Genomic DNA, 26,290 nt, shown 5'->3' with positions numbered 1-26,290 from the left:
ATGAATGTGGCAAATACTTTGTGACTGAGTTTAAATGAATAGACTTGGTCCAAAGTGCATCAAAGAATTCTTGTGAATTTGAGAAAAATAAAATAAGGTCTTAAAAGTTTTTGAAAATGAATGTATGGCTTTGAAAGTGCTTGATTTCTTATTAAAATATAGCACCCAAATTCATCAATATGCCTCAGCTGTCTGGTCCTATAAGATCAACACAGCACCTTGAGGAAAACACCTGGACATTTGCATTGATATAGCAATTTTGAGTCCTTGAATTTCACCCAATACTGTAAGACCTTGAAAAATATTTAAAAGTCCTTGAAGTTGATGTCCAAGTTGAGTGTGGGAGCACAGGGTTTTTGTTATCCTTCAAGACAGATAAAGGCACAAAATGCAGCTTAAAATTTTTATTTTAGCCATGCATAGTGTCCAGGAACCTGTTTAAAGACTTATACCATTATCATTCACAATTTAAGCCCCCACTCCACTGCCGCCCATCTGACGTTTTTTGTTATCAGATATTTTCATGTAACCTATGACTAATTGATCACCATCTCTGCATGACTTCTGGCATATATTCGGTCCATATAAACAGACAAATTAACAAGCTGAGGCACATCTGCGCCACCGCATCATCATCTGATTCCTGGGATATACTCTGCTCCATTTGTCTCACGTGGCACAGCTGTCTTAAATCCGGTTGTTGCCAAATCCTCTCCCAGCCAGAGAGGGCCTGCGGCTCACGGATGAAACAGGGAGAAAGAAGGGGGGAGGGGGGTGTGTGTGGGAGGGGTGAGAGACAGAGAGGGAAGAGGGTGAGTCAGCGAGGAGGAAGCGGAGAAGTGACAGGAGGCCTTCAGGGGGTGGAAGTGGCCATGACAACTTTCAGAGGGGCATCACACTAATGATGGCCGCTTAGCGTGATGCGCTGGGGCAATGTGAGAACTCCTGTGGAGCAGAGTAGTGGAGGTAGTACTGCATTGTTGTAGAACATCATTAAAGGTATTTTGTGTGGGATTTTCTGAAAATAATTCGGAGTAAAATGATTTGTATTGAATCAACTGCCACTACTTTTCTACTAACAGAATTCATTATTCCTTCTCTCTGTTTGGAGGAATTTGGGGAGAAATGCCTGCAGATTGGACCCAAAACCCTCAAATTGTACAATCTGGTAGCACAAAGCAAATCACTGAGGCAATAGTCACAGTTTTTGGCATTGGAAATATTACCTATAGTATTCTTAACTTAGGCTTTTTGGGAGTTAATTGGTTCTTACTGAGGATATTATAAGCACATGTTTCGTGGCATAGTTTGCTAACTCAGTACTTGTAAACCAACCAACAAATACAAAAGTATGCATTCCAAAACGCTGGCCAGCCTAAATAATGTTAAGCTCAGCCAAATCTGCACAGATCCAAAATCTGCTCCAAAACATTACAAGGTTATATAACAACCCATCATTCTGAATTTTGTTCTTCTCCTAGTCGTGTTAAAGCCTCTACAGGTTCTGTTCACATGCAGCTCAGAAACCCAACTGGCTGCTGGAACACTGGACTCATACTAGTGCAACGAAAAACACAATGTATGCACCTTTGCATAAACATGAGCTCATTGTGTCCCAAACGCACATGTATGCATACATATGCATGAGTATGCGGAACACAAACAGGCTTATTTACAGTATACATACACATTAAGACATTGCCACATACACAGATATAGAGAGTCCCACTTACTTGTCCAGAAAAGCTCTATGTGTCTCAAATGTCAACTGTTTTCAGGGAATGTTTGTACTGCAGTGTCCATGTTTAAAGTTGGATGGTGACTTAACTGTGCATAATTTCAAGTTTTTGGTCTTTCATACTGAGGCTTTTAATCATATGGTTCAACGCTCATGCAGCTGTGTTGTGGCATGCGTTAGAGAAACAAATATTTTCTCCTCTCCTCCTTATAGAAAGCATAGAGGTATCCACACACTCTGTGATGATTATGACAATGATCGCTTATGCATTTTTCAGGACTAGAAGAAGAGTTTGACCTGCCAGGCACATCCTTCTTCAATTATTTACAGCTTAGGGTGGCTCTCAAGTGGCTCTCAACACTGTGCCATGGGAATACCCATCCATTTCATGAGTTGATTATAACAAGCTTCATATAAATATCCTCCTTTGGGCAGATTGTGGAGAAGGATTCTTCCAGACTTGGAAACTAATTTAGAAAGGGGTACAGTTACATGTAATATTCGATTTGCTTCCCGCAACCCTAATCATGTGCAGATCCACTTTAATTGTGCACACAAAACTTACCTGGTCCCTCGTGTGAACCTGTCAATGAGACTTTATGCACCTTGTGATCTTTGAAACCCCCCGACACATTTCTCCATATGATTTGGGAATGTCCTCCTCTTGCCCAATTGTGGGAGAAGGTCACCTCCAAATTAACATATATCAGCAACAGTACCTGTAACCATATCTCTCTTGGTTCTGAATTCTTTCTTTGTTCCACAAGAGCTGCAAAGAATCGCCATACTGTTCGGTTCATGTGTTTAATGAATATATGTTAATTGCATGTCATCCAATGAAAATATTTGATCACAAAAAAAGAAATGTTTGTGCTGCCTTTCGCTCCCAGTACTTTACATTGTGGAGAATTCTGAACACAATTGAAACAAAATGTTGGTTGCAACAGTATCCACTAATTTGGATGTACAGTTGGTTCAGAGCTGGCTCAGCTATGAAGGTGGTACTATAGCATCCAAACTGCACACACACACATAACACACACACACACACACACACACACACACACATGGAAAGCAGTGGAAAACAAGGGTAGTATCAGACATGCTCTCCTCAGTCAGACATGCATGGGTAGAGGAGAAGACAGCTTAAAAAAACAAAGACACTGATCTTTACTCACATCACACAGAGCCTTTGGCTACAAATCAATCCTCAAACGATTTAGCTCTCACTATATGGCCAAAAACCTGTTATGCAATATCTTTGCAGAAAAAACATATGCTAATTCTGTTCTTTTTGCAGTAACTCTACAACTCAACTTTCTACATTTTTTGACAGATTACTATGGTAACATTGTGATATTTTGTGATAACTCCTTGACCTTTTTCTATGAATGTGAGAACTGTGATCTAAGCTCTGATACCAAACAGACTGGCAACATGTTTGACATGACGTGGCACTTGGAGTCTCTTGTGACTGCAGCGCTGGGCAGGGAGAATTACATAATTCATTATCAAGCAAAGTTGGAGAAGTCTGTCGTAGTTCTCTTGTAAAGTTTTCACTTTCTGTGCTATAGTCTTTTTGCCTACTGACATTTTCTACACTGTGGTTGGTTTGGACTGAAGCAATGTGGTGGTGCAGGACTGATTCAGTGCAATGCACATCTTTGTGCGAGAACCACACACCAAACACAGCAGTCGCAAAAGTTCCACACCGCCTGATATAACTGCTTATGTTTGACTAATACAAAGCATGGCATAGCAAACTTACATAATATAATAAAGCAAAGCATAGTAAACAAAAATGTGTAAGAAAATTAGATCAGGTTTGTCAGCCATTCCTCAAGTATTTCAGCACCATGGAGAGCAAACTCTAAACTCACAAAACTCAGGCAGCCAATGTGAATCCAGCTGGTATGACCCGCTGGATGCTGTGACAAAGGCGCTGCGGCGGCCGTCCTCTTGGCTAGAGCAAGCCCAGAGAGCCCACTGCAGCAGCTGGCTTCAGCCTGGGTCCAGACAACGAATCTGGCTTCCTTACACATCCAGAAGGCTGCGTCTCAGTCCCCTGCCTCCCCTGGGTGCTCCAGGCCTCGAGCTCCAGTCCCACCACCATCCCCTCTTCCTCCTGCGCCCACCAGCCCAGCCAGGACCTGTGGCAGCTGGGCCTTGGCTTGCTCTCTCCCCTGTGGCCTGTCTCTAATCAAAACAGCTAGAGTTGGCAGACAGGACCCGCAGTTATGATATTATGAGACAGCAGCAGACCTTTTGGGTTCCTCTCAAGTGGTCAGTTATTTGGGGTGGGTCCCAGGAGTCGACTGAGAATTTTTAAAAGGAGTGACTGTATCTTTCTGATGGTGTAGAGTGCTCGCCAAGCAGGAGAGTGCTGAAAACCATCACAATTAATCACATTTTGCTGAGATAAGAGATTAAGAGTATTAGAAATGTGAGAAACTTTTGCACCAATGTCCATGCTTGCATGCACACAATATTCTGATTTTAGCCCTTATTCCAAATAAAATTCTATGTCCAAATTTCTAAATTTCAGGTTGCATGCAGTGGTGCATACATAAATGTCACTTGGACAGATTGATTGATTGATTGATTGATTGATTGATTCATTCATTCATTCATTCATTCATTCATTCATTTTATTTCAGTCATGCACTCTTGGGGCCCAGCCTGCATGCACTGACAAAACAAACCCATACATCACATTGCGATACGTATATAAAGGTATCACACAATCAAAGTACATTGTTGTCGTGCCCAACTCTTTACTTTCCACATAAAATCTGCCTTTTCTGCAACATACTTCAATTTTTTCATGATCATACAGTAAAAAGAAATTGGCAGAAACAGAGCTAATCTTGCTTTAAAGCACACTACTCAGCTCATCATATAAACGACAACAGAACATGAAATGAATTTTATTTTTCATTTTTCCTGAACCCCCAATAGACATATTGTCCTACTTTGATGTACCACTGAAACCTCCTGTGCCTGACCTTAACTGTGCACAAAGATATCTTTGGCTTCTGGAAATAATTTGTGTAACATATAGTTCTGACATATAGCTGTTCTGTAAGCAAGGAATAATCTACAAGGAGCTGGTCATTATCACAAAATAAGCCCCAATAGGATGAATCACAACCCTGATGCAAAGCTGACGGTAAGTAGCCGCTTTTGAAATGGCTACCTACCAGACATTTAACATTTGACACAAAATAATTATTTAAATCCTGATCAATGAAGCTTAAGTAATTTCCAAGCTTCTGCCCCAAAATAGTTGAGCAGGACTGCAACCATAGAAACATCTGTAGCTACAGTAGCACCCATGGGCTACACTGTAGAAGAACTGCAACCATAGCAACATAAGCAAATCCAGTAAGATTACTGTTCAGCCTCTAACCAGCAATCAAAAGTGTCATGCTCTCTGCATAAATTTTAAGTAATATAAAAAAAATGTCCATGTAGAAACATGGACGATTTTTCCAATCTTCCAATCTGTCCAACCTAATTTAGCCGAGTGTCTGTCTGCAGTAACCAAGGAGTAACGACTTTTTGGTACAAGGTGCCGCCATTTAATTTCATTAGAAATCAGAAAAACTGTCCGGACTTTGTGGCTGTGGAGTGATATGATTAGAGGTGAAACTGTGATCTGTGATTAAGAAATAACAGACCTCAGAATGCCTTCATTGGCCAGTCAGAATTGAGTATTCAGCAAAGCCATGTAATAAATATTCTCACTGAATACAAATGAATATAGCATGGGTTTAGCAATAACACTCAGCTGTTTACATGACCGATGTGGAGCATTGGCTTATTCAGAACAATACTGGCATATTGGCATGAATGGAAACATTTAAATGGAATTTGAATATTTTTAGGTCACAACTCAAGTCTTTTGAAAAGAAACAGAGGAACAAACAAACAAACTATTTTCACATAAGCACAGCAAGTAACTCTGTGACCACAAACTTTTAGCTCCATCTGAAGTGGCCATGTGTTGCTTTGAGGCTCAACACAGCCCACAGAGCATTTCCAAAATACCTTACCAGCAGCTAAGCTTCTCAGCTCAACATTTATCTCTTCCAGAATCAATATTCTGTAATGAATAATTTTGATGCAACACATCTGGGATTATCTCTAATAGCATGTCCATGAAAAGTAATAACACACACATCACCAGAAAGTCCAGAAAGCACTGAAACTGCACATCACCTTCAAAAGAGCCCCGTAACATAATTTAGCAAAAAGCTTGAACAATGACGGGATGGATTTGTCTAGCCTTGGAGGTTAATTGGTTTTCAGTCACTTAATTTAAGGTGGGAATTTGATGTTGTCTTTCTGATCACGCAACTGGATGACTAGACCAGACGTTCACTCTGGGCTGTGCAGTGCCTTGGTAACCCTCCAAACACTGGTCAGTTATTAAATTGAAAAAAGAGAAAACACTCTCAAGAGATGATGATTATTCTCCACGATGGTTGTACTAAAGGGCCTGCCTATGACAGCTGAATGGATCTGCATGCCATTATTCTCTTTAACTGAGGCATGTGGAAGGATCAGAGCAGGACTAATTGCATTCTCATAAATCCACTGTAGGGTGTTAGAGCTATTTAATAGGATTTTCTTTTTTTTGCACTTCAGCTAAGAACTTTTACAGCAAAGTACACACATATGCACACATTCATACACGCATGCACGTGCTGACTCATACACACACACACACACACACACACACACACACACACAAACAGTCCCGCGTTCTCCTGGCCAGTTCCTGATGGCTGACAGTGTTTGTGGGCGGTCATTCCTTATGGCGGCATGTGCATTACATAATGACAACCTGTGAGCTGCTCTGTTTGTTTTCAATTACAAACAAGACATTAAGAGCTGTATATGGCCACCCATAGAGTTTGAATTGGATACACACTCTCCTTCTACATGATGCAATGTTCCCAGCCTTCAGAGCAATGCAGCCTATTGCTCAGCACAAAGACTGAGCTCTTCAGGATGTAAAGTATGAATCTGTTGAGTATAGGACTGCAAACGTTAAAATGTGTTTATAATACTTTGCCTTCGATAAATCTCACAGGCATGCAAGCCCCACTTGAATGCTGAGTGGTTGGGACAAACATGTAGCCAATGTTTATTAATATATGTTTATGAGTGAAGGAGTAAAATGTTCGGATGTAGCCTGGCACTTCTGAGAACAACTCCCGACGTTTGAATGATGCTGGTGCTATGTGGCATCCTGATTAGTCTCATGTGGGTTTTCATATTGTAATGTGAATAGGTTGCTTGCAAGCCTTTAGTCACAGCCATGGCTAGAGCCATCCCAAAGCTCAGAAAAAAAAAGTCACATGTCTCCATTGACGCTTTCCATGACTACTCATGAGTTCCTGCTCTATGTGCCAACACTATGAGCATCTTTTAACATTCCCAAGCCGGACAGAGATTGAGTTATTTTCAACTTGAATCGAAGGGTTCTCTTGACTGCCTCCGTTCAATGCCATACTCGACATCAAAGGGATTGGCAGGCTTTTGAACAAAATCAGACTGTTTTTTTTGTTTTTTTTGGTTTTTTTTTGGAAGGCAGCTGTCCTGCACCCAACGTGATCGCTGCATAAAAGGCCAATAATGATGCACATGTGGTGAAATAATCATCTAACCCAGCATGCATGTGTCACCCAGCACTGTATGTGATGTGGGTGGGTTTGTTTTCCATGCCGTCTCCTCCTCCACCAGTTAATTTGAGGCTGATCATGAGTGAGGCAAATGTCTGTTTTGCAAAGCTGACTTTTACGGTGCAGCTGTCTCTTGTCATCTGGTTGTGTCTTTATTTATATACATGTCTTTATGTCTCTTCCTTTATTGTCAGCATCTATATTTTCTCTTCCTTCTCAGTATTTATGTCAGTTTTATTGCCTTGTTGTCTGCCTGTGTACAGTATGTCTGCACATGGATGTTTATGCATTGTATGTTAAAGTGTGTGTTTGCCAGAGTTGTATGTATGTGCACATTCACATGTCTGTACGTGTGTGTCTGTGTGTGTGTGTGTGTGTGAGAGAGAGAGAGAGAGAGAGAGAGAGAGAGAGAGAGAGAGAAGGGTGGTGTATGGTCTCTGACAGTTGGACAATTATATAGAGTGTTGCTGGCAACATGGCTTTGTTTACATAGTGATGTATTGGATTGAATCATTTTTATTACCTTGAAATTCATTGTCTTATCTTTTGATAGAAAAAATGACAGTATTGAAGTGTTACATGAAAAACATACATTCCCAAAGGAAAGGGATTGGGAAGACAGGGATTGAAATAAATGGATTTGCTACATACAGCAAAACATCATCCACAAACAGCGATATCTCGTGTGCTGTATCCACCTCATCGACTAAACCTCTGCAAGGGGTTCTATGCTCAATGCGAAAAATGCTGGTGACATAGCATGCCTACCTCTCCCAAGATTGAAAATATTGAGAGCAACAACCATTGACCCTGACCCTGGACTTCAGGCTTCTAATCCAATCAATAAATGTGTCAGTAAAGTTATATTTGTCAGTGTTAATTGTAGACTCTATCAAATGCGTTCTCCGCATCCAAAGTGAGGAGCATTGAAAGCGTATCTAGTAGTGACTGAATGTAGGTTTAAAACTCTTCTAATGTTATTAGCAGCCTGATGTCTTGGAATCAATCCCATCTTATATGGCTGAATCATTTTTCCCAATATATTTCTGTTTTCTTCTTGTCAGCATGGTTGTCAGAATCTTGAAATCATTCCACTGGAGACTTATAGGCCCATAACTACACTGTATGGGTTCTTTTCCTTCTTTGTGAATTACAGAGATAATGGCTTCCAAACAAATTCTTGGAGAGTCGTGCTCAGCCAAAGCATATACAGTGCCTCAGATAGCACTGGTGTCAGTTATGATGCAGTATACTTTATTGTCCCCGTGGGGAAACGCACCTTAGACTCACAGTGCCGCTGGTTCTCACACAAAGAAAGAATGCAAATCAACAACACAACATATTGCACAATCCCAAACAGAAGACATAGCACTAAAATAATAAAACATGACATCCATCCATACATCAAGACTTAGAAATACATACATTCACAGACGTACATACATACAAGATAAAAAAGTAACATGAACTTCTGCTCGACTCCGTACACTCCAAGTCTTTAGAGAACCACTTATAAAATTCACCAGCAAAGCCATCGGACCTGGTGATTTATTATTTTTTAACATTTGAATAGTTTCTTGTATTTGCCTTTAAGTAATAGGAGAGGTTAATTCTTCTGCCTTGTTGTTGGATAGTTTTGGGAGATTAAGGCTGCCAAGAAAATTTTTCATTTTCTCTTTATTATTCTCTACCTCTCATGCTTTATAAAGAATATTATAATGGGCTGCAAAGGCATCCACTATATCCTGGGGTTGTAAGACCACAGAAATTGAAGTGGGATGTTTAATCTTTGGGACTGCCAGACTTGACTGTGTCTTACACAGCTGGAAGGCTTGCAGTCTGCCCACCCTATTGCCCTGTTCATAATAGGTACGGTTAGTAAATCAAAAGGCCCCTTCAGCTTTCTATGTTGGCAACTCGTATAATTTTTGCCCACTTTCCTGTAAAGCTCTCAAAATGTTCTCATCCCTTGATTTCTTGTTTTCGCTCTCTGGCTGTCTCATATGATTTTCCAGGTTTCGCTGTTTTTTTCTGCATGGAGACATAAAGCCTGCAGTATTTAAAGTGGTTTCTACAGCCCAGATTATGTTAAAGGGTCACAGGTCCATGGTCTGAACTTCTTTCCCTTCAGTTGTTTGATAACCTGTCAGATTTGGCCTCTCCTTTCCTGTAACTCTGGGGAGTAGTTACCAAAGTATACTGGCTTGCCTTGTAAAGTAACCTGCCGATACTGAGGCAACACAGCTTTTTTAACAGTGGAATCCATAAATTGAACTATGGGAGAGTGCAGGGGGGCTTTGGGATCTTTTGGTTTGGCTGTGAGGGATCGGTGTGCCCTTTCAATCATAACATCCACCTCAGGTGGTAGTGCGAGTGTTGCTGAGAAGATATTTCACAAATCCTTAGGTGTCATTGGCCTCACTGCCTTCAGGAACTTGGTAGATCTGAATGTTATTACATCTCAGTCTGTTCTGCAGGTTCTCTCATCTGGCAGTGAGCGCAGCCTCTCGTGGCACATTCCTGTATCCTCTGCTTTGCCCAGTCTTGTCTCAACTTCATCAGTACTGCACCTAAATCCTTTCAGTCAACTGGGTTATGGCCTTTTCAGGTTTACTTACAAATCTCTAACGGTGTGGGCTTCTCGGTTTTCTTAAATTCTTTCCTCGAGTCTTTTAATTCAGCAAGAATCACCGATTCTTCTCTTACAACTTCATTGTTAGCGGTTTGGCTAAAGCTAGCTTGATTGGCTTGAGCAGCTGTCCCAGTCTCTCACCTGATATATTTTTCAGCCTTCCCAATGAGCTCATATTTAGACTCCTTTTAAACACACTCTGACTCATTGTTGGTGAAAAACTGTGCTGTTGTTAGCCAATTTACCTTGCAGAGCAGGTGTATTAAGCTATTAATTAGTATTGGATTGAATATTTTTTAGTATTAGTATTCAGCTGCCGTGTCATGCGTCGTGACACGGGAAGTCCAGCTAAACATGATTTATACATGAATTTTCAGGGTCTACAAAGGTTTGTTTACATTTGTAATATTTATGAGTACTGCAGTAAAATTTCCTATAAATTTCCTGAAATCTTATTTTCCATCTACGATTCAAACTCAATTCAAGAGCATGAACATACACAATATTTAGATGGTCCAATAAAATAATTTGACTTCAGATTCAATTCATTCTAAGAATAAGGTGAAGAACCACAGTTTTCACAAAATATTATTTTCCCACAGTAATTAGCCTTAAAAGCTTTTGTCAGCAAGCACGTACTCAGTTGTCTTTTGAATCATAACTTTCTTCAGTGCTTGTAAATTTACTGCAACAAACCAAGAACAAACTTCTGAAAAGCCACCACAGTTTTTTTTTGTTGTTTCTTCCATCAGTTCAGTTCTGAAGACTGAGGATGAGAGCATTTCTGACACTTTTTCCTCCATTTTTATTATTTTGCTTAGTATGTGTGTGTCAGTGCATGTGTGTGTAAGTGTGAGTGTGTGTCTCACCATCAGTGCTTTTATCAGATTTATTCTTTTATTCTTTTGCTGTGTGTGTGTGTGTGTGTGCGTGTGTGTGTCCGTGTGTACGTGTTATCAAGGAGCACGAATAAAGAGCTTGATAACCTGTATTACAAAATACGACTCACAGATTTCACATTTATTCCTCTGCTTTGTGTGTCTTTTATCAGTCCTGCTTTCTTTTGCAGGCATGGATGGATATGTGCTGTGTGTGGTCACGTGTAGACGTGTGTGTGCGTGTGTGTGTGTGTGTGTGTTTGTGTGTGTGTGTGTGTGTGTATGCACGCACATGGGTGTGCTTGTTAGTGAGAGAGTTGTTCGGACACAGACAGCTCAGCTTGACTCTGATTCACAGGGGCTGTTGGCCACTAGCAGGCTGCTGAGCAGGTAGCCAGCAGCAGGTGGCATGGATGGAAAGATGGAGGGATGGAGGGATAGAGGGATGGAGGGATGGAGGGATGGTGAGAACACAGGAGGAGATGTGTCAGGCTCTCAGCATTTTGGACACTGTGTGCCTGGCTGACTGATCAACTGCCTGGGTGACTGTCTCATGTGGAGTGACTGTGACTCCAGAATGTGAGCCAGTCAGCGGCTCTGAGTGGCCAACAGCACGGCGGATGGGTCACACTCACATCATGCTCAACAGGTGGAACCCAGAACTGAAATACCACCATGAGCTGGGGCTGAGAAACATGCGAAGCTGTTATTTAGAAGATAAAGTTAGTTAGCAAGTTGGCTTAGACCAGGTCTATTCACTTGGCGGCCCGCGGGCCACATCCGGCCCAGAAGCAACCTCCGAGTGGCCCAGCGAGCTTGAATTATAGGCTATTTTAATAGCAATTTTAATATTTTAATTGTAATATTATTTTATAAAAATTTGGACTTGTTTTCACTCGTCATGAATTTATTTCCTACGTGGCAGAAAAACACGTTACACGAGCCTTCAGAAACTCCTGCAGGTTAAACTGGACTAACGAAACACTTCTGGAGCTGACTGACTCTAAACTATAAACAGACTTTAGGACACTCGCTAGCCTAGCAACATTAAGGCTACAAACAACCCATAATGCAACACTCTGTGTAGGAGTCGGTTTTACACCGGTACTTTATCCATTCAAAAAGAATATCTGATGTTGTGAACACGTTTGTCTAGTCCTCGAATATAAGACGAGCCCCACTTTTTCTGAAAATATGTCTTTGTCAACCCTGAAACGTAGAATTGACAATGAAAGCCGTCGGTTTAACCCTGCCTGGACTGTTTCTGCACTTTGTGATGTGCCTGGGTCAGATGTGACCAAAAATATTTTTTTTATTTCAAAAGTGAAACAATAAACATTGTTTTTTGTGTGTGTGTGTGTGTGTGTGTGTGTGTGTGTGTGTGTGTGTGTGTGTGTGTGTGTGGGAGAGAGAGGGGAGAGGGAGGGAGGGAGATACTGGTAGAGAGAGATAGAGTGTTATTGGTTACTGCATTGATAGCTCTTTTTTATTGTTTCTGCACTTTGTGATGTGCCTGGGTCAGATATGTGACCAAAAATATTTTTTTTGTTTCAAAAGTGAAACAATAAACATTGCTATTTTTTACTACATTCATTTGCGTTTGTTTAAAATTTGTCATTACCAAAAGCTAAAAAAAGGTTTTAAATAGGCTGCTGAAAATGTCTGGCCCATCTACATTTCCTGGTTTTAAAATCTGGCCCAATTGAATTTGTAATTGAATAGCCCTGGCCTAGACCAAGAACCTTAAATGATAATTCTGGCTATTTTCAACCTGGGCCATATTCTCCTACTTTTTGTCATCATGACGATTGATTGTGTTCAAAATTTCACTGGGAGCGCTGCTGTCCAATACACACCCAAAGGCAAGCACAATCCACAACAGTTGAACCCAAAATAAAACAAGTTCTTTCAACACAGTAACACTCACACTGCAGTTACACGTCTTTAAATAGCTGTGATCAAGCTATTATCATGACATTTCAGTTATCATTTTTAGCATTACTCAAATACTTCCTTGTTTACTTGGCTGGCTGCTGGTTTTCTGCACCTGCATCCAAAATCATTTGTATTTATGAATTTAAAATAAACCATAAATGAACTACAGCAGATATTTCTCATTTGTCGTAAGTACGCATCATTGTCAATAATTGATTGTTCAATAATCGATCTGAAAATAACAAGTGAAACAAAAGTGAAAGATAATAAATGACACTAGACACTATGACACTAGAGTATTATACATAATACAATTTGTGATGCCAGGTGGGAGCTAACGGAGCACACAAAAAATCCCACATATCCTACTTGTAATTACCACTAGCAAGTTGATGTGAACGGCTTTTCCCAGGCGGCAGTTCGTATTTACAGAACATCCGATGGACTTGAACGCAGCATCAGAGTACTTGTGCGCTCTACTTTCTAACTATAGCTCACGCTAGTTAAAATAACATATCTAATACCGCAATATAAACAAGTTTCAAGAAATTGATAATAGGAAAATCAGATGTAGGCAAGTCCCATTGCAGTGAGTGTTACTGTGTTGAAAAATAAGGTCCAGGTGCAGCAGCTCCCTTTCTGGTTGAAAGTGTGCTAATCAGTGAAATCAGCTGCTGTAGTAAACCTGCAGCCTCGCGGTCCTCCATGGCACATGATTGCCGATCCCTATCCTGTCTGATGGGGTGGGTGCTTGACTGGGTGAGTACTTGATGGGGCAGAAGCACAATGTACACGGTCGAATGGTGACCAGTGGCAGTGCAGGGTGGTGATGCCCAGAGGACATGTTGGCCCCGGGGCCCCTATATGCCGGATAAAATGTATATCCATAGAGGCCTGTGTTATAGGAGGTATATGTGGAAAGACAAATTCCTATTACCTTGTGTTTTTGGCAGGTAGAGTAACCTCCTTCAGATATAGATATAGTAATTTAGATGGGGAACTTGACTTAGGATAAGAGTTCAATCCCTGCTGACTTCTTAACGCTCACTAAAAACACTTTAAAAAGTTACTTCACCCCGATGCTTACCACTTGAAACATGAAAGGGAAATAACTTGAGCCCATCGACTTTGAAGTGAAAGTTGTCATCTCCGCTCAGTCTTCAGTACTCTCTCCTACCCACTTCACCTCTGTCGACTCCATACCTTCCCGCTCACCGGGGGGGTGGAGGGGAGATAAGGTTGTCATGGTGACTGTCTGTCCCTTCTCCCTGGGGACCTGTCGTATTAGAAAGTGCCTTCCCTAGCAGTGACTTCGCCGGCCGCTCTCTGTCAGTCCCGGCACTGTGTGCCCATTGTACGCTGAGTGTGCATTAATGCTGGCTGACATTTAGCTCACAGGCTCGGAGAGCAGATAGGACTTGGCGGCTGCGATGGGCGGCACGGTCACACGGCGCTCCACGCTGGAGAACATCCCATCTGAGCTATCACTGTCGTATTGCTCCAGACTTCTGAAGGAACATCTTGAGAACACAGAGATTGATAAGGCAGTTTTGAATAAGAAGTCTTAGCGCTTGATAACAGCTGAGCTGTGCTGAGCCAAAACTTGGTTCATAATCTGATTTGAGCCAAAGTTTAGCTTTGAAGTTTTTGATATTACAAAGATTCTTAGCAGGTATCTGACAGGCGACTGCTCCCTTGTCTTGGTTTGACAAAACATAAAGGGAGCGCCAAACAAAGGCTGCTGTGATACTATTCACTGTCTGTCTTTGTGAAAGTAGCTAATGGCTTGATCTGCCACAGACAAGCGTTTGCAGGCAGATTTCTAAATATACAGAAAGGATTACCAAGATAGGACTGCTATCTACTTGGCTGCAGAAAGATTCTTTTCTATTTTCCCAATATTGTTCTCTCTCAGTTTATTTTGAGATGAGGTCCCCTTTCATGCCAGATAAATTGTATAAGCATAAGGGCATGTATGTATGTAAATAGTTTAGTTTCTTTGTTTTCTGAGTTTTTCTGACATCTAAAGTTTTTTAGGATCACACAATGTGATCCTAAAATTCAATTACATTTTAAAAAAGGTGTTTCTGATTGATTGCCAAGACATAGAATTTCTCATAGAATGTTGTAAAATTAGTACAAACTCTGGAATGCAGATTGTGTGTTGTGGACATGAACTATGTCAACATTATCCTCTTGTCCCACAAATTGGATTATGTGACAGCACCACGAAACTGACACTGTCACACATTTTTCACTTGTTCATGTGAAAAGGTTAACAAATACCTAAACCATAATCTTCTGGTAACTCAAGCAGGTTAAAACAAACACTAAGGATTATTTTCAAATGCTATTTGGCCCAAGTCAAATGACAATGACAAAAACAATGTTGAGCAATGATTGTGCAAGAATCAGGTTCCCATGAAATTTCACTTCCAATAAACCTCATCTTTAGAATGAGCAATGACAGCTATCTATATGCTGAACCACTGCAGGTATCTTTCACATACACCCCAGTTAGAGTTACTGTATTCAGCGCTGCTTTTTCATAAACAGCAGCCTCCTGTAGCCCATCAGCTTGATAAAATGAGAACCTGTTACTGACTGAACAGCCCTACAAGCACAAGAGCACTGACAGCGAGTGACACAGGAGGGAGGAATGGAAGGCAGCCTCTTGAAATGAGAGCACTCTGCCAAACAGGGACCCTGTAATGTGAACAGCACTGACTGAGGAATTAACACCAAAGGAAATTAGATGTTTTCTACTTCCATTAGAGCATACCATTTTCAAAGCAACATCTTTAGGAAGATCCAACCTATGACATTTTCCAGCAAGACCCAGATGCCATTCAGCGTTAATCATCAATTTCCACAGTAAGACATCTGGGTTCACTGCTTGAAAAGTTATGTCTTCAATTTGAATACATCCAATCTGTGATGGCATAAAGCAACATGATTCAAAATCATGTTTTAATTAAAGAATCCGGTTGGAGAGGTAATAGGCACCATGTCATTCCAAGTCCCGAGTATCACCTTCCACTCATGCATCAACGCATGCTGTGTAGAAAATGAAAGTCCTTGTCTTATTATGCATGAAGCATTGTGTTTAAATGGAAATAGGCAGTGGGTAATGCTTTTAATTCAAAACGGACGATTAAACTTTCCATTTGAATTGTAGATTTAAACTGGATGTACTGAGCTGGAGTTTTAAACTAGGCTAGATGTGGAATATGCTCAGCTGGAAGAAGAAAACTTTACTTTGAACTAATTTAAACAGTTTTGCGGGGCATAGAGAGTGCAGCATTTCCCCAAAGCCAAACGGAGAATCCAGAAAGTTGTCAAGTCATCCATGAAAAGTCAAAATTTGCTGGCATTAGTTACAAGACTATCCAACATATCATAAAAGGCAAGGTTCTTACATTGTTTTACGGAGGCTTGCTTTGATACAGCAAACTAATAAAAAAAACAAAAAAAAAACGCGCAGGACAAAGTGTAAGATTGAAAAGCCCTTTTGAGTAGGCTACCCAATCCAAATGTGTTTTTGTTTGGCAGCTGTAAGCCTCACAATTCAAACAGATCAAAAAGAGTCGGAGAGTAATACCCATAGCATGACTTGTATCCACTGGGACTCGGTGATGACGTGGGCTGAAGCTGAATTGCCGGAGCGCACAGATGATGAGCGGAAGCGCCAGTGCGCACCTCCCCATAATAATCTGCCCGAGCAGCGCCGCTGTCTTTTCAGCACCGCTCACTGACAAACCAGCCAACCGGAGAGGCAAGACAGAGTTCTCTACAACCCAGTGAGGATTTATTTTTTCCAATATTACAAACCTTACAAATTATTAGAACTTTTTTTTTTTTTTTTAGCAAGGTGATAACAAATTTAGAGTTTAACCTGCAGAGTTTTTCCCATTCTGAAAGTAAGAATTTAGATTTTCTTTCAAACAGGACAGATGGTGTGGTTGATGGATGCATGATTTTCACTGCGGAGTCTGATTTTGTATTTTTTTTAATTTAATGGTTTTGAGACAAATTAAAATTTGTTTAATGCTCTCGTGTCAGTTTCGAAGTCCAGAAAGATGTCCGCAACCACCTGATTTAATGAAAGAAGTTTCTTTGATCTAAAATCATTTCACGGGAGACTTCCAACGATTTAAGTGATTTACGAGTCATTTGTTTTCCTTTAATACGTGGAGTTGGTGCATCTAGTCGGGATGCTTGCTTTATTAGTTGGACTTTTATACCTGGTCAGTGGACGCACGGTGCGCACCCAGGATGCTACAGGTAGCCGCTTCGTCTGTAACGCCATTCCCCCGGGCGCAGAACCGGGGTGCGGGTACGGTCCTACGGGGAACCGCGTCCAGAGCAGCAGCCCCGTGGAGGACGAGCTGCGGAACACGATCATCCAGCTCCGGGAGACTATTCTGCAGCAGAAGGAGACCATCGTGAGCCAACAGGGAACCATAAAGGAGCTCAACTCCAAGCTGGCGCGCTGCGAGGCGGCCGCTGACGAGTCGTCGCAGGGCAAGTCCCGGGGTCAGGGCTCCAGGCGGAAGGAGTACAGCAAGAACACCATGGGAGACCTGCCCCGGGACCCCAGCGAGACCATCGATCAGCTGGGCAAGACCATGCAGAGTCTCAAAGGTCGGCTGGAGAACTTGGAGGTGAGATGGCACACACATGGACAGCCGCTATAAACATAACAGGCCAGGAGTTTTTCTTTCCTTTTCTCACATATCAATATGATTTTACACTCCGTTATCACAAACCACTATATACAATTATGTTATGAAAGCTCTGTGCATCTTAGCAATGTCTTTCAGCCGTTTCACCACCAATATGCAGCATACGCACATCACACTCGTCTGATAATGTTCTGCGCTGCAAGAGACCTCACAGGGAAACATGAGATCAAAGGGTCACGAAATAGATAGGCTATGTCACATCTATAGGTTTTTTTTTTCAGTCATGGAATGATAAAATGATGGTGAATCCCATGTGTGAAAGCCATAAATAAGAAATGAGCAACAAAAAATGTTGTCAAAGGTCTAATCATGCGTGTGGTGCAGGGATTGGCAATGCATCTTTGAATAATTTATGAGGTGCTGTATGTGTTCTACATAATGTTTTATTTGGCAGTCACATGACTAATTATTCATAGCAGCTGATGAAATTCATTCCCGCAATTTTCACCTACATATAGCTACACTAAATGTTTAAATTGAATCATATGCTTATTCATGGTTGATTCGTTTATTTCCACACTGAGAGCTTTGTATTAGAGCCAGCTTTTTGTTCAATCCAGAAGACCTCACTGCTGGTATGTGCATTAATTCCACGTGGCTCAGAGATCACATTCAACTGATATCGAGGTCATCTGCAGTGAAGGACTGGTTCTTTAGACAGTATGCTGATGTAAGCTGTGGCTTTATCTCCTGTATGCCATAACGACAGTGTGGCACATTTCTCTCAATGTGACAAGCTCCCAAGATAAACAATCACACTAATGTTCATTTAGAGTGGAGGCTCTGTCCGTACATGCTGCATTGCCGCTTCTCTTCCTCCATCCATCTCTCAGTCCCTTCCCCCCTCCGCCTCTCCTTACTTATATTTGATTGAAAGCTTTAATACAATGATCAAGGATATATTGCAGCTGTGAGGATATAGATTGCATATTATGTTGCTTTTTTAATCACATCTCTATTGATCAGAATCTGCTTAACATAATGATTATTGCAAGATCAGTGTTGCTGATAGGATATATGGTCCTGGAGCAGGGCCTCAACCAGTAATCACAGCAGGACCAGCACATCAACATAGAGTAATCAGACTTTGGTGAAATGGCATTCAAGACCTTGCAAGTGTTTGCTTCAGCCTGGCCAAAATGCCAGATGGGCAGGGTATTCATCATTTGGGCTATTCAGTTGGTTCCATTGTGTCTGGAAAGATTAATCAAGCACTGTGAATGTGTCACAAAGTGTCTGAATCCCAAAGTGGACTCGACAGCAGGGCAACATCAACGTGCCACTACAGAAAAGAACACCTTGAAGGCATTTTGCGGTGGGGTGAATGCACCAGCTTTAAACAAGGGTTCCTGCAGCGGTGGCCTTTTTAAAATCATCTGCGATGACGCCTGGTGTGAACTCAGTCGGCCACGTCACACAGTGGCGTCTACCTTTAATACCCAGCCCAGCCACGGGCGTTTGGCAGGTCACCAATCAAAGTCCTCTACTGGGACACGCTGTCTTCATTTTGATATTGCTGTATTAAAAACAATGGTGCTAAATGAATATCTGACCTAAAAGGTAGAGAAGATCAGTTGGCTAGCCCAAATCTAGGTCTTTATGGAGACCGAATGCCTGTTTGAGTGTACAGGATTAACAGGATTAAATGTCTCTGTCATTGTTTGTATGTCTCACTCCACCTCCTCTCTTGTTTTCTCTCACTCTAACTCTATTACTATCTATCTATCTATCTATCTATCTATCTATCTATCTATCTATCTATCTATCTATTCCCCTCTCTCTCTGCTCCTGTCTTTCTGCTCTTACCTGCAACCCTTCCTACTCCACCTACCAGCAGCAGCAGTTGCGTCTCCCCAGTACCAATGTTTCGACCGGGGGCGTCTCGGCCCCGTCTCCCCTGCCGGCCGAGCTGCGCGAGCTGCTGCGGCAGCGTCTGGGGGCGCTAGAGAGCCAGCTCCTCCGGAAGGTGGCCGAGCTGGAGGAGGAGAAGAGCCAGCTTTACAATGAAACAGCGGCCCACCGCCAGCGCACCGAGCACACGCTCAATTCCCTCCTGGAGAGGATCACCGAGCTAGAGAGAAGTAAGAGATTGGAATGGGTGCTATGAGTTGTTGGCCAGATTTAACACCAGATTCTTTTTTTGCCGTCAGATTTAGCACTAATTAGACTATCCCAGTGCAAATTTCTGATGATGCAAGTGAAAATCCCACAACATAGTGTTTTTTCTCAGAGCCACTCTCGCAGCAGCACCTCGGTGTTGAAAATAAGGCTTGGAAAGCAACACTGAATGCTTAATTAGTTTAAGAAATATTGGAGAGATGTCCACACTCCAGGGTATCACTTTGATGGTGGATGCCAAAATAACATGAAATACCACCCCCTGAAGGAAAATGATCTTACCAGTCACTGGACATTTCCTGTAGGCCCGCACGTCCCCTGAGGCTCAGTCGATTCCAGCACAGCGCCGATGTTTGAGGATACAAGCTTTAGTTAAATTCAGCGGATGTTAACAGCTCAGAAGTGGTTTAGCACTGTCACCTCACAGCAAGAAAGACCCAGATTGGATTCCCAGCCCTTTGTGTGTGGAGTTTGCCTGTTCTCCACCGTGTTCACATGGGTGTTGTCCCACAGTCCACAGGTGGAGACTCTAAATGTGACACTTTGTTGATCTTTGTTGGACTGGTAACCTGTGCAGGTTGTCTCCCTGCACTCAGTCCAATGTATGCTGGGATAGATGATCCTGAGAAGGATTTAATGATGAATGGATGATGAGCTCAGGGGGCTGACATGGGACAACTCTACTCTAAATCATCGTTTTTAGTCACATGGATTGTTCTGTCTTTTCTTTTGTTTTGAAGTGTGAGTCAAAGCAGTTTGGCTGGTCTGACATAAATGAGCCCTGGTTCCAACATTGCTCCAGGTTTCCCACCTTCTGTATTGTTGTCAAGGAAACAACGTGTTTTGTTGTTGCTGCCCAGACCTCATTCAGTGTATAAACCTTTCATGGAGCGAGGGAAATGATGATACCAACACACAGCTGCTGCTGGTAGTGATGACAATAGGGTGATGGCAATAGGTGACACTGATCCACATGTTGGCGAAGACCCTGCTGGTTCAATCCCATAAAAGTGTCCAGCATGTTTCCTTGGTGCAAACCTGCTGCTAAGAAACCTATATGTGCTCAGGACCCCATCAGCTGTTATTATAGTGGTTACTATGGCAGCAGGAGTGTTTGCAAGTGTGTGCGTGTGTACCTGTGTGCATGTGTGTGGGCGCGCGTGTGTGTATCTGTGTATTTATGTTCATCCCTCCTCTCAACTCACTGTTTCATTCTCACTCTCTCTTTAGATTCTGTTTTCAGTAAGTTTATCACTGTCACTCTCTATCTCTTTCTGTCTTGATCATGCCTGATCTATCGCCCATGTTTACACTTCTTCTTTTGACTTTTTTCCTTCTGCGTCTCTTACATTTTTGCACTCTTGTAATCTTCCTTTAACTGACAAATAAGCACGTAATTCATGATACGCTGTGACCTATTTGGCTCTGTGAATCCAAAAACAAAAGCCCAATTTGCCAAGCCTGGATTAAAACCGAAGACGCCACATGAAAATCAGCTGTTCTACTAAGTGTGAGTTAAAGCATCAGTGTGGCTGCTTGAGAAACTCATATATATTGAATCTCTGTATTTCGCAGCTCGATAGGGGTTTTTTGTTTTTTTTGCGACCGACAGACCAACCAACCGACAGAGTGACTAGTCACAGCTAAAAGAATACCCAGTTTCTCACCGACTTGACGTTGGAAAAGGCTAGCTTACCTCTGCACCACAAATTTTGCATTGCTATCAACCAATATGCTTCTTATAATATATTATATATGGTCCTCACATCATCCTCCTCTTTCTCATTTTCATTTTTATCCTCCTCCTTACTCTTTCTCATCATTCAACTCACCACCATTCTCATAGCACTCTCTAATAAAATCTTCATCATTATCATCAGAGGATGATCATGATCAGATCTATAATACTGGAAAGTTCACAATCAACATATAACCATAATGTTATCTATCAACAGGTAATAATGCATTCAAGTCACCTGAGGATTTCAAGGTGTCCCTCTCCCTGCGTACTAACTACCTGTATGGACGCATCAAGAAGAGCCTACCAGAGATGTATGCCTTCACAGTGTGCATGTGGCTCAAGTCCAGTGCCAGTCCCGGCATAGGAACCCCCTTCTCCTACGGCGTGCCAGGCCAGGCAAACGAGATAGTGCTCATCGAATGGGGGAACAACCCCATTGAGCTACTAGTAAATGATAAGGTAGGTCCATTGTGTTGGTCTTTTTTCATTCCTATGTAACCGTGGAAGCTATGATACCAGTCTTATTTACAGCAACAGTCTGGGATAGTAGTTGCAGGAAGACGAAGGTTAACACTCATTCACAAACTCACACCACAGTCTTGTACTGTTAGCTAGTGAGTAACTGTTGGAGCAGCTGACTCAGTGCATTGATCAAGAGTGTTTTGTGGGTAGTTGTTGATAGAGGGCAGAGCGCTTCTCATTCACTCCTCCTACCTTGATTTCTGAACGGAAAAGATGTATTTGAGTTGGTGAGCTTCCAGTCACAAGCTTGACATTGACACCTTGTCACTTATCATTTGGCTGGAACCACCCCCATTCATCACTGGCTGTTGTGATGGTAGTAAACAAGTTACAGATACATATCTGTGCTAATGAAATGTGATCTTATTGGTCCGCGCTGTGGTGTGATAGAATTAGAGAGTTATTGTGCATCAGTGGACAATGAAGAGACAGATGAGACGAGATTCACTGACCATCGTTTTTTTAATATTTAATTTTGAACCTTATAAACATTTAATATCACTGACCCATATTCCACACACATCCAAGAATACCAGTAATTCAGTTGAGAACATATCCTGCCATGTGTGCTAATTAGAAGCCACATCTGAACTTCTTTCCTTTCTGTATACAGTATGGCTAAGTCACACAGCCTTTCAGTCTGCTTAACTAATGCTTTTTGATTTAAGACAATTAAAAACAAACCAATGGAAACATAGCTGAATATTTCATGGCATTTTGTCTTCAAAGGAATAAAACCATGGTGATTTTTACGTTGGTATAAGCTGTGGTAATAGTTTTTTTTCCTCTTTGCGACAATACAGTGGCTGCGGCACTGTAATGGTGGATCGGGAGGATTTTGGAGTAGTGTGTTCTCTCACTGGAGTGGATTCCCCCCCCCCCCCCCCCCCCTGTCTTGTTTACGTTGGGTGTTATTGGCACTGGCACATCTCCTCACAGCTTTCCCTTCACCATGCATTATACATGTGTGTAAGTCAGATAGATGAGAGGAAGATGGAGGAAGAGAGGGATGAGGGTAGGACAGAAAAAGAGAGCGGGAGAAGGGTAGGAAATAGAAAAGTTGCAGAGCTGTGGAGGTGACAGTGCAGGGAGCGAAAGAGAAAGAGAGAGAGAGAGATCAGAAGATGTATTGAAAGGGAAGTTATACTGTACCCCGACTGAGAGAAAGACAGCGAGAGAGTGAGGTGCAGAAGAGTGAGAGTGAAAGCGAGAGCATTGAATATGATTACCGTATGTAGCACATCCATGTGTTGAACTTGCTCACAGTGGTAACAGGGTCCATTGGGGCTCATCATTCATGCTGTTTATTTGGCTGCATGTTGAGAGCGAGGCGGCAGGCTGCCTCGACAGTATTACCACTTTTGTTGACACCACTGCAGCCTTGTCTGTGTTTTGTTATCGGAGGATGACTATGCAGAAAGGGATTCTGTATGGTCCTAAAGGAAAATCTTCATCAAGATAGTCAGATTTGCCCTTGAAACCGAATAGACATGCTCCGTTTCTCTTTTCAGTTCGGAGTGGTTGTGCTGTTTATGCCTCACAACTCCATTTGTTCCTGTACGTTCAGCTTCAAGTTCAGTAAACATTTCCCGCATCTCCGTTTTCCAATCAAACACGGCCGCCAGGGTTTTAATCTGTAATGGGTTGGACTGGTCTTGTAGAACATTAACACTGTGTTCTTTTGGCAACCGTGCATCTGTAATCTGATGCTCAGAGCTTTACGAATCTGGTCCAGCATGCTCCAAATGTAGATTTTAGAAAGACGACAAGTAAATCTATGAAGATTTGTCTATGAAGATAGCCACAGTGGCGTAAAGACGCCCCCTGGCAACCGTAATCAGGTCAATAGCTTTTGTGATTGGCAGTGGCTTGAGTTTTGTTTTCAACAGTTCTTCCCATCTTTTCAGGTTTACGCCTAGCTGGAACAAAGCAGCACTGACAGATAGGGGTGTGAAGCTATTTTGCAGCCTCAAAAAAAAAGGGCTAATGAGTTATACACTTGCAATCTCATGTGTTGCGCTGTATCCTCAGTGGACCATGATGTCATTGCGTTGGGTTGGTAGAGTAACCAGTTGTTTTTCTTTGATCTATGAACAAAGCACAAAAGCATAAGAGGACACTATTTTGCTGTTAGCTACCCCACTGCTTTGAAGGATGTTCTATCCCTTGATGTCACCTGGGTAATCTACATTTTATATGTCGCATTGGCTCATCTGGAGAACTCTCTGCAGAGTGCCGTCTCTTTGAAGCCGTCACCCATCTAATTGCTGTCCTTGTTTGTAATGTGCCGCAATTAATCTCAAACCTGTCTTGACTCATCCCGCCCCCTCTTGCCCCTATTCATACCCTCCTTGCCCCACTTCCCGCCCTCTTGTCGCTCACCCTCTCCCCTTCACCCCCGGCCAGGTGGCCCAGCTGCCTCTGTCTGTAAGTGACGGGCGTTGGCACCACATCTGCATCACCTGGACGACTAGAGACGGCTTCTGGGAGGCTTACCAGGATGGCGAGCGTCTGGGCACCGGGGACAACCTGGCCCCTTGGCACCCAATTAAACCTGGAGGGGTGATCATCCTGGGGCAGGAGCAGGTGAGATCAGTAGGGAGAGGCAGAGGCGTAGATGGTGGAGGGTAGGTGTGTGTGAGTGTGTGTGTGTGGTGTGTGTGAGTTCACGTGCACTCGTGTGTGTTTTTCCATGTGTCAGTGTGATCCCGGTGTGTGTTCTCCCCTGAGCCCACAGCCGGAGGCGCAGAACAGGGAGCAGGGGAGAGGAGGTAGAGAGGCTCTTCTCACGCTATCATGGCCCTTTCAGCATTACCTCATACATCTCCCTTTAAACAGCTCCACTACACCCTTGGGAGCTGCATTAGTGGGTCATTCTACCGGTTAGCTCCATGACAGCACCTTATATATACTTTAGAAATGTACAGTGATGTTATATGAATAATCCCCATGGAGATCCATTAATTCATACGCTTTGGAGCCTACGGAAGGCTGTGCAGCTTTGTGTTGCAATCATACAGATAAGGTGAGATTGCAGGAGATTGCACAATACTTGGTACAACACAATGTTTAAAGGGGTAGTTTGCATAAAAATATCCAGTGTCAGCTGGTAGTTTGCAACACAGTTTGATAAAAAAAAAAAAACAATCAGACTGAATTCATTGTAATTAAAACCTTCTATTCAAAACCAAAGATGTGTCATAAACTATTTTCCTCTCTTTCTCTCTAAAGGACATAGTAGGAGGCCGCTTTGATGCCACCCAGGCCTTTGTGGGCGAGCTGAGCCAGTTCAACATGTGGGACCGGGTCCTGCGGCCTGTAGACATCATGGGCATGGCCAACTGCTCCGCTTACATGCCCGGCAACGTGATTCCTTGGATTGATGCTAATGTGGAAGTGCTGGGCGGGGCAACTAAAGCTGCTCTGGAGATCTGTGAAGATCGTGCTTTTGACTCCTAAAGGATCTGACTTAACAAATCCAGAATGGATGGCCACGGGGATGGAGAAGCTAAGTATTCTGACTCTGTGTTGCTTCTGTCAAACCCCAAAGGAAAAGGGGTTTTGGTGCAACATCGGTGTCAACATTGTTTACAGATTTTAAATGGTCTGGCTGCATGGTCTCAGCGACCCAACGTTTACTGGACTCAAACTCGATGATTCGCAAATTCATGTCCATTCCATTTTGATCCTTGCAGACGTTACAGGAGGTTTCACTGTGGACTGCTCATGAGGACTCTACTCTGTGGCCTCTATTGCGCCAATCCACTGTAATGATGTGATCTACTGCCATTCTGTGTTTTCTGTAAAGTAGATATGCTTACGGTTGACTCCTCTTTGAAAACACTCTTTTTGGTCGCGTTCCTTGTACTGACAATGCTGCACTGTATTCGTAGTGAATGTGAGCTCAAACAGGCTTTTGATGTGCTACGGAACACTATTCCTGAGTTGCATGGTAGAGTACTACATGCTGCGAGCTTGTACGCTGTTTGAAGAGCAATGAGGCACCTAACCTGAAGCACAGTGGATGTACTGGATGCTGATTAGTTCACAGTGGACAAGACCGGCACTCACTATTGATTATTTTGAGAGATCTTAACATGGCCAACTATCTAAACATTATGCATGAGTAGCCTGAGTTGGGAGTGGAAGCAAGATCAAAAGTGACAGTGCATGCTTTCTGTCAATATACACAGGCACGGTGTGTGTGTGTGTGTGTGTGTGTGTGTGTGTGTGTGTCCAAACAAGCATATGCAGCGTGCCAACGAATTTATGTAAGAGAGCGCGTACGTAT

General features: G+C 42.5%; 1 protein-coding gene across 1 annotated transcript; it reads left to right on the top strand.

The window, feature by feature from the left end:
* Positions 1 to 17,060: 17,060 nt before the first annotated feature.
* On the top strand, positions 17,061 to 25,458 carry nptx2a (neuronal pentraxin 2a). Its single transcript, XM_071921241.2, has 5 exons — positions 17,061 to 17,537; positions 19,453 to 19,699; positions 21,692 to 21,936; positions 24,406 to 24,585; positions 25,231 to 25,458. The coding sequence occupies exons 1-5, from the start codon at positions 17,088 to 17,090 to the stop codon at positions 25,456 to 25,458; spliced, it is 1,350 nt and encodes a 449-aa protein (XP_071777342.1). The 5' UTR covers positions 17,061 to 17,087.
* The last annotated feature ends 832 nt before the right edge of the window (positions 25,459 to 26,290 follow it).

This window comes from Centroberyx gerrardi, chromosome 7, assembly GCF_048128805.1.
Source record: "Centroberyx gerrardi isolate f3 chromosome 7, fCenGer3.hap1.cur.20231027, whole genome shotgun sequence".
In the NCBI taxonomy this organism is placed as follows: Eukaryota; Metazoa; Chordata; class Actinopteri; order Beryciformes; family Berycidae; genus Centroberyx; species Centroberyx gerrardi.
The sequence above is the reverse complement of the archived record's forward strand: the minus strand, read 5'-3'. Positions and strand labels throughout refer to the sequence as shown.